Source organism: Phyllostomus hastatus, unplaced genomic scaffold (assembly GCF_019186645.2).
Source record: "Phyllostomus hastatus isolate PE091 unplaced genomic scaffold, TTU_PhHast_1.1 phas_contig_152, whole genome shotgun sequence".
NCBI lineage: Eukaryota > Metazoa > Chordata > Mammalia > Chiroptera > Phyllostomidae > Phyllostomus > Phyllostomus hastatus.
Window position 1 is genome coordinate 9,423,609 of NW_025333622.1, and position 14,171 is coordinate 9,437,779.

General features: G+C 42.8%; 1 protein-coding gene across 6 annotated transcripts in view; it reads left to right on the forward strand.

Annotated features, from left to right (window-relative positions):
- Window positions 1–14,171, forward strand: part of PLEKHG7 (pleckstrin homology and RhoGEF domain containing G7) — a 58,860-nt gene that overhangs the window by 36,855 nt on the left and 7,834 nt on the right. For all 6 annotated transcript variants that reach the window (XM_045830636.1, XM_045830633.1, XM_045830637.1 and 3 more), the window contains 4 exons: window positions 5,924–6,098; window positions 7,627–7,742; window positions 8,086–8,179; window positions 13,057–13,136. In XM_045830636.1, the coding sequence (XP_045686592.1) occupies window positions 5,924–6,098; window positions 7,627–7,742; window positions 8,086–8,179; window positions 13,057–13,136 (465 nt within the window). The remainder of the gene's footprint in view (window positions 1–5,923; window positions 6,099–7,626; window positions 7,743–8,085; window positions 8,180–13,056; window positions 13,137–14,171) is intronic.

A 14,171-nucleotide genomic window follows, 5' to 3' on the forward strand; every position in this document is an offset into this window, starting at 1 on the left:
CGCCTCCCTTCACCCAGCAGACCTCACTCCCTTGGGCAATCCCCCCATCATTGTTCATACCCCTGGGTCATGTATATAAATTCTTTGACTTCTCCATTTCCTATAGTGTACTTTACATCCCCATGGCTATTCTGTAACTACTTATTTGTACTTCTTAATCCCCTCGCCCCTTCATCCATTCTTCCCACCCCCCTCCCATTCAGCAACTGTCTGGTGACTAACTTCTTTTCTCCTGCTGCTTTTGAAACCAAAAAAGCTAGTGTTCGTTGCTGCCTGTCACCTACCAGACCCAATAAACAGAGACAGGGATCGAATCTTTAAGGGCACTTTATTCAAATAGCCAGCAATCTGAGAAGATGGTAGGTTTGTACCCTAACAGACTGTCTTAAATTCCATTTTAAACTGACCCTTTTAATAAGGAGAAGAAAAGTGTAGGTAAAGGGTTTGGAATTCAGGGGAACAGTTAAGCAGATAAAAAGCTGCAGCATTCTTTCATCTGTGTCCTGGGCAGTGATATTTATCTATGTGCTGGGTGGTAGTCACTCACCCTGGAGCACAATGGCTCAAATTCCATCTTGATGGCTTGCAGTCCTCCCAAAGCTCAAAGGTAGAACTGCCTATGGTCTCCTGGAGTCAGGGTGGGTCATACCTTCAGTTCCTGAAACAATAGTTTTTAACATACATTGATTACTTAGCTTATTAGTTGTTACCTGAAACTAAAATTTTTCCAACATTTGAGTTCCCCATCACTTTTAAGAGTTTCTCTTTATCTTCAACCTTTGGCTTTGTAAGTATGATGTGTCTTGGAGTGAGCTTCTTTGCATCCATCATAATTAGGATTCTCCGCACTTCCTGGACTTGGATGTCTATTTCCTCACCAAATTAGGGAAGATTTCTTTCACTATTTTTTCAGATTTCCAATTTCTTGCTCTTTCTCTTTTCCTTCTTGCACCTCTGTGATCAGAATATTGGACCTCTTGAAGTTGTCCCAGAGGCTGTTTATACTATCCTATTTTTTTCAATTCTTTTTTCTTCTTGTTGTTCTGCATGGTTGTATTTTCTTCCTTATGTTCCAAATCATTGATTTGATTCTTGGCTTCATCCACTCTACTGTTATTTCCCTGTAAATTGTTCTTTATTTCAGTTAGTATATTCTTTGTTTCTGACTGGGTCTTTTTTATGCTGCTGAGGTCCTCACTAAGTTCCTTGAGCATGCTTATAACCAGTGTTTTGAACTCTGCTTCTGATAGATTGTTTCTCTATTTTATTTAGCTCTTTTTCTGGAGTTTTGATCTGTTCTTTCTTTTTATATGGCTACATTTCTTTGTCTCTTCCTTTTGGCAGCCTCCCTGTGTTTCTTTCTATGTATTAGGTAGAGTTGCTTTCACTCCGTGTCTTAGTAGATGGCCTAATGTAGTAGGTGTCCTGTAGGGTCCAGTGGCACAGCCTCCCCGACACCCAGCTGGGTACTTGAGGTGTGCCCTTCATGTGGGCTGAGTATACCCTCCTCTTGTAGTTCAGACTTGGTTGCTGTTGGCAGGTCAATAGGAGGGATTTTCCCAAGCCAGTCAGCTACAAGGACTAGCTGTGACCTCTGATCACCAACCTCCACCCTCTGTAAAGGATCAGCTGTGTGGGGGCAGAGTGGTGGTGCTCCAACATGATCGGTAGCTGTCTACTGGGTACACTGGCCCTGGGGTTTCCTGGATGGTGCAGGCCAAGGTCAACCCCCACCTGTGTGCTGCCTGGGGCACTCTGCCTGAACTGTTAAACAATCTGAGATGGCTGCTACTTGTGCTGGGCTTGGAGATTCCCAGGCAAAGCTGATCTGTGAATCTAATTAGGGCTCACTGAAGCCAGCTATTGCTTGTTAGATAAGATTTAGGAGCCAAGACCAGCCATTCTCATGGAAAAGCTGCTTGGTTGGACCTGTAAATTGGATGGGGTAGAGCCTTTAGGAATCTCCAAGGCGGTTCAAACAGTGTTAGCCAGGTTGATGGAGTCTCAGATATAGCACCAGCTTACCGGCTCTGTAGGGGGAGGGTTTAGCAAAGAGACAATGGTCTCTGCTTATGTTGATGCCAGACACTTCAGTTCCTCCCTGTTTACCACTGGTGCCTTTCAAGTTGCTACCCCAGCGCTACAGCCCAAAAGCAGTCAGTCTGAGTAGGTGGGTCCATGTATGGGTTCTTTAAGAGAAACTGCTTGAGGCTCCAGAAGTTTCTTGCACCAACTCAAACCCTGCTGGTTTTTGCAGCCAGAAGTTGTGTGGAGTTATCTTCCTGTCACTGGAATCCTGGGCTGGGGAGCCCGGCATGGGTCTAGGACTCCTCACTCCCAAGATGTCCCTCCCAAATTTTTATCCATGTGTATGGGACCAGCCTGTTCCGCATATATGCACTTCTTATGGGTCTGGATGGATGTTGTTTCTTAAATTCCACTGTTGTCAGACTTCCATTCAGCTAAATTTCTGACATTTCTGAGTGATGGTTGTTCTACATTTTAACTGTAATTTTTATATGGTTGTGTGAGGAAGTGAACCGAGTCTACCTATGCCACCATCTTGACCGGCAATCCTTCCACATTTTTCAAGAGCTCAAACAAATTAGGCAATTAGTCAGGGATACAGTTGTTGAGGGCAGAGGCAGGATTCGATTCAGACCTGTCTGAAGCTGACATTCATTTCCCTACTATGTGCTGACATAAACAACATTGTTGGAGAGCTGAAATCTGTCTGTGCCATGTCATGGGCTACCTGGACTTGGGCTATTGATGCACTGGGATGAATTTACCTCCACATCACAAGAGGCTGGGCTTTATGAATGTCTGTACATTATATCGATGCACATTGATGGGAGTGGAATTTCCCCTGCTCTTTCAGAGACAATTAAAATGATGCAGAGAAAGAGACTGGAACTCTGTGCCAGGTCTCTTTGTGGGCTACTGCTAACAATCACTAAGAGCTCTACCTACCTTGGACTGAGTGTTCAAAACATGCAAGGCATGGTTCTGGGCACTTTGCATGAATTATCTTGTTTAAAATCTCTCATCAAGCTGCTGAGGTAGGTATTCTTCTTACTCACATTTCATAGATGAGGTTTAGAGAGCTTATGTACTCTTCCCAAAATTCCAAGAATGCTGGCTGCCTCAGCCCAATATTGCACACCACTAAGACAGGTTTATAAGGAGAATGCTTTTATATGGGCCCCTGAATTCCTTTTACTATTGCCCTAAACTCAGTGGCTGTATATTATAAAACAGAAGCATCCTCCATTGATCTAGACCTATCCATAAAAAAGCCTTTTATGTCCAATCTCTCTGGACTGAGATGTTCTTTTTTCCCCTAATGGATGTGAAAAATAAAGGCAATGGAGAGATGAAAGAAAAACTTCTATCTACTTTTAGAATCATTAAGTATCTCTTTTCTCTCTTCTGAGGCCTTCTGAAACACTAAAAGCTTCCACTACCCCTGCCCGGATCTTTGTCTCAATTATTTACCACTGGTGCTTCTTGCCTGATCGATGTGTGGGCTAGATTGGATGTTTTCACATTTCCTCTGGGTGCTGGCAGCCAGAGCTGTTTTCTGTGACATAAAAGTTTGGAGCAGTGGCCGGGACTGTGTTTTGAGAAAATACCTAACTGTTTCTGAGAAATCAGTTACTGGAGCTCCCAGGCACCGGAGCTGGACTGCTGCTGCCAGTGAGTCAGTATGGAAATCAGCCCCTCAGGCCACAGACTGAGGCCTCCCCGCAGCTCTTCTTTTCACTTGTTACCACCCTGACCTTTCCACAACTGCAATTCCTGCGTTATTCTCCATCCATTCCAACATCAATGAGAGTCCCAGCCATTCTGAGCCAGATGAGAACTAGGAGGTGATCTAGTGCCTCCCACTAAGAAGGATCTGATTTATGAGGAAGGAAAGGTGGTCCCACAGAAAGTCTTAAAGCTTGGCTCCTTGAGCTGGCCCACCTTGTCCACCCCTGGCCCATGAACTCCTGTGCTCACTTTCCTGACCTGTCTCTTAGGTAGGGAAGTAGAAAAGATAGTGTCCAGCAGAATTCCTGTGAGGAAGAGCTCTGGATATTTTCAGAAGAAATATTTTGATAAAGTTCCTAGTGGGAGAGGGTAAAACACCCAAGGACATGGTCAAGCTACAAAAGATGAGTACAAATTCCTAAGCACGAGGCTGGGAGTTAGAGGGGGAAAGCGAGAGGAAGAATTCACTTTCCAAAGGAGAAAATGGTGCAGTCAGAATGGGGAGGAGGTACTGTGAGCTGTGTATTTGACCTATCAACACAATCACAAATCTTCAGTAAAATAAATACATTCACTCACAAAAACATTTGGCGTGAGTGGGATTACAGTGGAAGCCAGCATAGGAAGCCAACCGAGGGGCTAAATTTGGCATCAGTTGGTCCACACTGTTCAGGGAAGAAAGTACGTATGTAAGCAGGTGTCCAGGAGCCAGAGGAAGCCAAATCTCATTTGCTCAGTGAGTTTGTAAATGTCTAAGGGAGGGCTTTGGACTTGGCGGAGGTTTGAGCTGATTGTGCCTAGAGCTCCAAAATGCAAGGGCTGACACATGGGCATGAAGATGTATGAGAGCAGAGGGAGCCTTCCAGAGGGTACACCTGAAGCTGGCTGTGAAGGGTCTAGGCCACAAGGCAGAGGCAATAATGTGGCCCTGCTCTGAGCATGAAAGACAACAACAAAAAGTTGGCAGGCCACAGTGAGAAAAATACTTGGTGTAAGGGCAGGACCCCTTCAGAGCTGAACTAAGGTGTGAGTGAAAAGTAGAGGGGAGAAGAGAACTATAAGAAGAAAAACACACCCCCTAGTAATATTTTTGATGTGTGTACATGCATAGAAACCAGAGATCTAATTCCATGTGTCATGTGTCACCTGCATAAAAGCTAGGGCACCTCAGGTTCAAGATTGCATCACGGTTAAAGAAACAATACAGCAAAGGAAACAAATTTATGAACTATTCTCAAGTTTATTGGCATTTCTCAAATACCATTTATGGAAATCGCATGTGCAACCCACGGCAGTACTTACTCAATTCCTTCTCCTGCTTCCCCAGTGCTTTGCACACCCTGCAGCCGCCTCTTTGTCAAACTCTCTCTGTTGAAAATGGTCTTTGTCTTTATCCTTTTCCTCTCCTGCTCTTCCCTAGAGCATGTAGCCAAATTTAGCCTCTTTGACTTCTATTTCTACTTTCTCATATTACCCTGATTGCCTCTAAGAAAAGAAAGTCAAGGAACTGAACCCTCAAGCAAAGATCCTTCCTTTTCCCTTCAAGTGTTGGTTCTTAGTTCTTCTAACTGTGCCTCACAATGAGGAAGGGAACAGAGCTGGCAAAACCAGAAATCTCCTGCAGGGGGCGGGGAGAAGCAGAAGCCAGTGGGCCCACTGAACTCGTAAGTGAGAAGGGTAAACCAGGCAGGAACTCGTATATTAATACATCTTATCACTGCCACAGAGGAAACTTTTATTCCCTAGGGGATTTAAGAAACTTTAAACTTTTCCTGTGCCTCTCCATCTTGACAAATCTCCCCATTTAGGAGGATGGAGAGCTGATATTACATGTAATGCTAAGCTCTGCCTTCATCACCATTACTGGGAAGGCAAGACAACCAAAGGAGGATTCTCTCATTTCTTTAATTAGGAAGTAATTATCTTAGTCAGTAATATTCAATAACACCTCTGAACCATATCTAAGAACCCCATTTCAGACCCTGAATTCGCTAAAGACACTTTAATATAGAATTTTCAAACACGAAATGTAGTCTGTGGCTCATAAACCCCTACAACAAGTTGCATCATGGGGTTCCTAAGTAAAATCTCTGAGTTTCGCATGTCCAGGCTTCTCAGGGCCTTGACGGAGGTGATATTCTGATTGTGTCTGCTTTCGCCTCCCCAGTGGTGCGAGCAAAACGAGCAGTGCAGACGGCTTCACCTGTCTGAGCTGCTCGTGGCTCCACTACACAGGCTGACGCGATATCCCTTGTTGCTGAAGAATATCTGGAAAAGAAGTACAGACGCTACTGAGAAAATCATGATCTACTCCATCAAGGAAAAGGTGGAAAAGTCAATCCGTAAGTCCCTGGGGCAGGTGACCCAAAGCTCCAGTGGAAGTTTTATCAGAGAGTTCGGGGGAAGGGGTCGTGGTCAAGGAGGAGGCTCTGGCTACTGGGAACGATCTGGGCTTCATCCTAGAAAGTAGTTCCACTGACTTGAGGTCATGGCTCTGGGAAATCAAACACACACAAAACAATGGGCTCCAGGCACATCCTGGCGAGCCCTGCAGGAACTCGACCAGCAAGTGTACGCAGGACGTGGCTGTCTCCAAGGCTTTCCCACGTGAGACCAGGCAGGAAAAGTTCTACTTCCCAAATAATTGCAGACTTTGTTTTTAACATCTGTCCTGAGCTCAAACAAAGCAAACGGGAATAAACACCATGGGAGGCCTTTCCGACCGATAAATTAGATAAATTACCGCTCACTACTTCTTAGGTCCCTGAAATCCAGGGCCAATCTAAAAATAATGCCAACTGCAATCCTTAGGACTGAAATTTGGGAATGGGAACAGAACAAGCCCTTTGATGACTTAAGTTTATTTGTGTAGCTCTGTATAATTAAACTCAAATAAAGAAGTCCATGATATATGTTCCATAAACCAAGATTTCCTGGGAGTATCAAAAGGGAACAATTCAAAATTACAATTATCAGTTGCACAGAAATGACATATTTTCATTTCTGCAAGTGTAAATGTAAAATGGCCTTTCAATGGGAGTTTTTCCTTTTTTTAAATTTTTTGTTCAAATTCTAAAATGAACCAAGGAACTATAATTAAGCTTATCAAGTGAGTAAGACAAAACTTCAATTAAAAACAGACTTTTAAAAACTTTTAAAGTAATTTTGAAGATCATCACTCCTTTTGATAGCTTGGTGAAGAAGATAATGGCATCTCTTCTGGAGATTTCTCAGTAAAATGTGTATTTTCATTGTTGGCAGAACAGGTCCCTGTGGCCTCACTTTAAGTCTATGAGCTTAACGATAGTGAATTCTCAGGGATCCCCTAACCACGTGACTCTGTGGGTCTGGGATTGGCCTCCATATTCCCCCAAATCACTTCAAACCTCAATAACAATGTTATTAGAAAATGTTGGAAAGTTAATACAAACCTTCAAAAGAAAAAAAGCGGTTTTTACCAAAGAGAAATAATTATCATTCAGCACATGCATGTTCTATAATTAGGACAAAAAATACATTTGTCCTTGTTAATCTGATTTTTTTGTCTTCTTCTAATTACAGACTATGTGCTATAGGGAACTAGAAAAAGCTACCAGAGACGTTATTTGTATTATTTAAATAAAAATGCACAATATATTTCAAACTTATTGAATTAAATTCCCTATGCTTCATTTTTCTCGGCAAGAGGCTGATTTCAAATTAGTGAGTTTTTCTAAGACATTTAAACTGCAAGCAATATGTTAAATGAACCTAAGATACGGTTTGCCTCCAGGGGCGGTGTCTCTAAATCATTATGGTGCACTGTAGTTAAAATTTATACTGTACCATCACATAAATTTAAAAGTATATTGAATGTATCTTGTCTTCCAGGGGATCTTGAAGGAAAAGTGAAGTGGCTTGACAATTTTCAAAAACTTCGACATCTACAGGAGATTGTAGTGTGGCCCCCGCTGTGGGATAGAGACAAAAGGTTTTTCATTCCAGAGGTAAAGGAGAGGTCCGCGAGGACCGAGTGTGGCACTCGGTTGGAATACATTAGTCTAACGAAGCCCCCGGCTGTCCGCTGGAATATTGAATCTAGTTTTAGAGAACGAAGCACAGCCTTCATCCACATGGGACCGTTTGTGTGTGGGGAGGCTGATGGCCCCCCTGCCATTCTCGGGGTGGTCCTTCCAAAGACTTTCTCCCTCTTTCCCATTCCCATGTCCACATACTGACATTTCTAAATGTCTTCAACTTTGTAGACAGAGTGCATTGCCTCAGCTGCAGAAACATGTTTTCTCCCAACCACTAACAACCTCTCTTTGATTTTCTCCCTTGTTTCGCAAGTGCCTGAAGCACATTTTTAAAGAGCATATGGCAGAAAACATCCTGTCACCAACCAACAGACACCTTCTCTATGAGGGAAAATTGACCCTTGCAGGTAAATAACTTTTCCTTTAAAAAACCAACATCTTTGCTACCATGTAACTTGTCCAACTGTTGCTAATTAAAGGGTGTGGAGAATTATGTTTTCCGTGGCCAAGGCCTCTGAAGACGTGAGTCAGGGAATGTGCTGTGGACTCACGCAGGTGCTGGCTTGATCAAAGACTTCACAATGTAACCAGCTACATGCCCTTCATTATCTCTCTATAAAATGGGATAACTGTATGTATCTCATAAGATTATTGTTAAAATGAAATCATTACACGAAGATCTTAACTCAAGGTTGGGAACATAATAAACACTCCACATCAGCTGTTACCATCCTTTTGCTCCAGCAGTGAGCTGGGCAGTCATCCTGTCAGTGCTGACTGAGAACCTGTTCTGTAACACGTGTTGTCCTGGGTAGGTAGCACTGGAGGGTAAAGCTGTACTTCCTAACTAGCTGAGCAGGCCTGCGGGGTAAGTTCAGAAAAGAAGAGAGACTGGAGCACCCAGGGAAGGCTTCACGTGGCCCATGGGCCTGGAGGTGGGTGTGGGGGGATGGAAAGATGGAGGTCACTGGAATGACAGTGGGGAGGACCTCCTACAGCATTTGCAATCCTTCAATTGTTTGTTTCTGCATAAAATCTCAATGAGGCACCTACTATGTGAGAAGACCTGTGGGATATGATTGTCTATTTATGGCAGTGTGAGATCTGGTGGGGAGTGCCAGGCAATAACTCTTGATGTGATACACATTTGTGGACAACCGGCTATGTTTTAGCTCTAGATGTGAGATTGGGATGTAACCCCCACCTGGCACCTACCAGTTAGAGAAGGTAGACATGCCTGACATTTTGGATCAAAGGGCTTTTTCACATATTTTCTCTTTCTAGTGTGTTATGCAGAGAAATTACATTTAATCTGAAGTTATAGGTGAGAAATATGAGGCTCAGGGAGGTTCTGAATCACGCTCGAGATCACCTGGAGGTTAATGGCAGAGTCCAGGCAGGCTCAGCCTACTAGGCTTCTGCCAGCAGCAAGTGACAGGCTTAAAAGGGTGCTGAAGGCAGAGTCATCAGAAGCCATGCAATGTGCAGACAGAGTGCAGGAGGAGACCTCAGCAGAGAGCCCAGGCCGCCAGCCCTGCAGGGCAGCAGGGTGCAGCGAGAAGGCCCTCAGCCTGCTTCCTCACCCTTCTTAACCTTGGACCATCCACTTTCATTTTGAAAGACAGCAATTATAAATTTCTTTGATGTTATTTACAAGTTCAAAAATAATTATATGTTGTGGCAAAACCAAATCAAAGTAGTGAAGCAAATCACAGCTTTGTGTTCAAACATATATGCCTTTCCCTTCAAAATTGGTTTCCACCAGGAATTATCAGATTTTAATTCACCTCTTCTCTCTCTATCTACCAACTTTCCAGCACTGGGAGATGTGCTGGCCTATCCTAAAATGGTAGAAATGTGCATGGGTAGAAAAGGATAAATGTGAGCGAGATTTCAAAGGCAAAAATAGTTGAAGAGGAAATGAGTGGATGTCTTCAAGTGTTCTAATCTATGCACCTGGAGGGTTGGTTGACCACACTGAGGGAGGCAGAGGGAATGGGTCAGGGAGGCAATTTAGGGTGAGCTAAGAAACCACGTGGAAGTTGGGTGAACATGACAATGACTATCTCTCAGTGAAAAACTATGTTAGATGTGCATTCACATGTCACATGGCATCAGGGTGCTTGTTACAGAAGTGTGGGTGGGAGGCTGGCCTAAGAAGGAGTCTTTACAAATAGACCCAACTTTTCAGAAAAAGTTTCTTGGAGAGTCAAATACAGTAGAGTGAAGATGAACCACATAAATGTCACTAACACCAGGCACTTATTTAATGGCACATGCTATGGTCATCAGACTCCATCAGAGAGGAGACACCATGTAGTAGTGGTAATGTGTCAAGTTTAAGGTCACTGGTTCTTTGACTCAAAGTTTTCATGGAGAGGGGATGGCAGGGGGGTGATAGTGGTGGAAGAAACAGGGCATCATTTTGAATGGAAAGGGCAGTGGGCCAAGCATCAGGAGATCCAAACCATTTTGGGTAAAATTGCTTAAATTGCCTTCATCTCTTCTGTAAATGTTGATGGTGATGATGGTGATATGAGTGGTGATGACAATAACAATAATGATGATGATGATACCTAACACATAAATTTTGTCCCCAAATTTTTCAGCTTTAAAATTTGTGCTGTGGTAACCAAATAAGTATATTTTCTTGTCCCCAGAAAGTATAAGTTTTCATAACTTTTGGAGCATAATCAACTTCCCATTGGAAGTCAAGCCAGCATGCCCTTCACAAACGTGTTTTTCCCCATAGACTGGCATTTCTAAATAGAAAAATGAGTGAGGTGCAGACGAATACCATCGTCTGACAGCTGCAACATTGAAGAACACGTGTTGTTCAAGCTGCTGCCCAGCACAGAACTGCAGAAGCTTGTGAGTCTCACGTCTGGTTGTGCAGCACTTAGCTGAGAGTTCCAGGATCGCGATGGTCACTAACCAAGTCTCATGAGATGACTGGGTGAAAGGATTTCACTGGCTGCACCAGCATCTAAGCCCTTGAGTAACAAACGTGAACAGCCTGAGTTCATGCTTATAACTTTCCCCCTTAGTTGTGCTCTTTTGTATTACCTTGTCTGCTTTTTAGTGCTATCAGGCTCTGAGTTATCTTGTTTTAAATCTTGCTTACCTATTTATGATGTGTCTGCTCTCTGGAGAATTGAAACTCCTTGAAGGCAGAGATTCTGTCTGAAACACTGATGCACGGCAGGCGGTCACTGCTTAACGACTGCTTGGCGGGACACGAGGGCCTCAGTAAATAGCAAAGTCATCACCATTTCCTAAAATAAATTGTCAGGCCTAGCAGATGCTCACTGCCTGCTTGTTAAAATGAAATACATAAAGTTAGCAAGAGAAAAAATTTATTTTGTTTTGACAATGATCATCAGCCTAGTTTGTTATACATGAATAGCACAGGGTAGGGAAAACAACATTTAACACGTCTGATGTGGTCCAGTGTCTCATTCCTGGTGCTACGTCTGTATTAGTTAAGATGTTTGTTCAGCCATGGGAGACGGAGGCAGATAGTAAACACTTAAAAGAACAAGTTTATTTCTGTCTCATGTAAGATCAGAGCTCTGTGACAGCTTTCCTCCATGGTGTGACTGGGGACCCAGATCTCTCTGGTCTCTTTACTCTGCTGTTCCTGGGGCACGGCTGTCTTCTCTGTGGTCCTAGAGGAGTCACCAGGGTGTCTAGCTGGTGGGAGGGGAAAGGGCACAGGCGGGCAGAGCCTGGCTATTTAAGGCTAAGACTCATAAGCTGCACACTTTTGCTCATATTCCACTGGTCACATGTAATCATTTGGTCAAAGGTAACTTCAAGGAGGCTGGTAGGTGTAGTATTTATCTGCAGTGAACATGGACTCACTAAAACTTCCTTTACTGCAAAAGAAGGGGAATGTTTTTGAGAGACAATCAGCAGTCTTTGCCATAGCCTGATTTGGACAAAAAATGTTTTAGTAGTGATGGAATATAATTTTTTAAAAATATTCAAGGACAACTCAAAATTGAATAAAATATATATTTTTTCGTCTATGCAAATATGGAAAGGATCTTCCCTTTAAACTTAAAAAAGGGGAGGAAATAGAAATGAACTCTAAATATTTTATCTAATAATTTAACCTTAGCCACCTAGTTCCTAGGTATAAAAGTATATGAGAAAGAACTTCTAGAATAATATAAATAAAATAAATAAGATAATACAAATATTTACCTATTTTTTAAATATTTACTTTAAGTATCTGTCACATTCCCCTCTGGACAGACTGCCTTTCCTCTGAAATCATGTAACCTGAACTATTTTTATTTCTAACTTCTAAGTGATAAGGTTAGAGAAGGATCCCTTCCTAAATCAAATATTAGAATAATATTAGCTTCTTCTACCATAAGCCTCTTCCTAGAGAAAAATAGAAAGGCTGAACTGCCTTAAGTTACTACCAAAAGTTATATCAAAAAAGCCTGTAAGTATAAAGCTGCATGAAGAACATTGAAACCTGTACAGACACACTGTAAAACTTGAAAACCAAGTGGTGTTCATGACTGTCTTCATCAGCTAGGGCCACCATAAGGAAATGCCATAGATTGGATCCTGAAACAACAGAAGGTTATCTCTCACAGTGCTGCAGGCAGAAAGCCCAAGGGGAAGTGGCCAACCGGGCAGGAGCTCTCTCCCCAGCTTGCAGGTGGTCTCCCTCTCCGATGCAGCCATGTCTCTCTCTGGCGTCTCCTCTGATGACACTCATCCCGGGGGCCAGGGCCCCACCCTCACACCTTCATTTATTCTTAATCACCTCCTCATTCCCAAAAGAGCCACACTGGGGATTAGGACTTCAACCTACAAACAGGGGCTGGGGTAAGGGGTGGGGAGGGCACAATTTAGTCCACAGCAATGACAAAATGCTCCTTTTCCCTGCTAGTGCATACATACCTTTGCTGATGACACCCAGGTGAATCAAGAGGCAAAAATGCTGTAAGTTCAATAGTTGATACATGTGTCTGAGGCTTAGTTGAAACAATTATAAACATCATCCAAGTTATCTTAGATACAGGTGAAATGCATCACAAATACAATGTCTTTAAAACCGTGAGCTTCCTAAAGTCTCTGCTTGAGGAAGAAGCCAGTCCCACAGCCGTGCAGGTTTCTGGCCCCGGTAATGGCCAGCCCTGACCAGGCTGGGATGCTGGGGTGCCCAGGTGCTTTTGTTCTGGAAGCGATTTTTTGGTTTAAAAAGCAAAATACCTTCTGCTTACTATTTCCAGCCCCAATTTCACCTTCTTTCTTTTCTCAGAAAGTACAAGATTCCTAGATGTTTATCTGTTTCTCTTTGATGATTTCCTCTTAGTTACGAAAACTAAGCGCAACAAAAAGGTAAAATGCTGCTATTTCTAAATGTCTGCTAAATAAATTTAGAAATATTTCCCAATATTGTGTTAAAATACAAAATATTTTAATATATCAATTGGGATTCACCCTCTAAAAAATGGAAACATTACAAAAGATAGTTCTGAACTAAAAAATAGCAATAACAAAAGCAAGTTACGTTTATTAAGGATGTCGAATGTGTACATTTTTAGAATAACTTTGTATGCTTTCAAGGTAAGTCCCAGAAGCTGCAGGACTTTATTCCTGACCTGCCAAAGCCAATGAAACCCAAATGCTTTTGTCCATATTGGCCTTTTCATCACCCAAATTGTCCACAGTAAAAACTGCCAGAGTGGGGCCTCTCTCGAAAATGTCTGCTGCCACATCCTGAGGTGACATCCATCATTCATTCTGAGTTCAAAGCTCACATCATGCCTGGAAATTAGTGACCTGGGGACTGCGGGTGGGAGGGGCCCTGACTCTCGGCACCTACCTGTACATAACATAAGAGCTGCAGAAGCCAAGTAATTGCACAGCCAGCATCACAGACCAAACGAGTCAACTGGGGGTTAAAGCCACAAAATCTCTTCCAAGAACAGGAATTTTCCCACTACTTATGTATTTATGGCCACTATTATTGTTGTTACTAATTAAGCCATGAGTATCATGGTCCACTAAAGGCCTTCTGTCTAATCTTCCATGTCTCAGTCTGTCCCTAAATGGTGTGAGTGATGCTATGAAAGGGACCTCCTCTAAGGCACCTAGACATCTGCTCCAAAGAGGGCAGAGGAGCTGTGATGTGGTCAGCCATCAGAGATATCCGTTGTTTCATTTATTCACTTCCTCACCTGCTGACTAGCCTTACACAGATGCAAGACCATGAGACTAGATAGCTCAGATTTTAACAACATAAGCTTCTAGATGTCAGATGGGTTAGTTGAGCTAAATAACTTGAGGATCTACAAATAAACAGACACCAACTGATCAATCTATGAATAATTGAATGGTTATTGAGAGAGTGGATGTTGGAGAATATTAAGA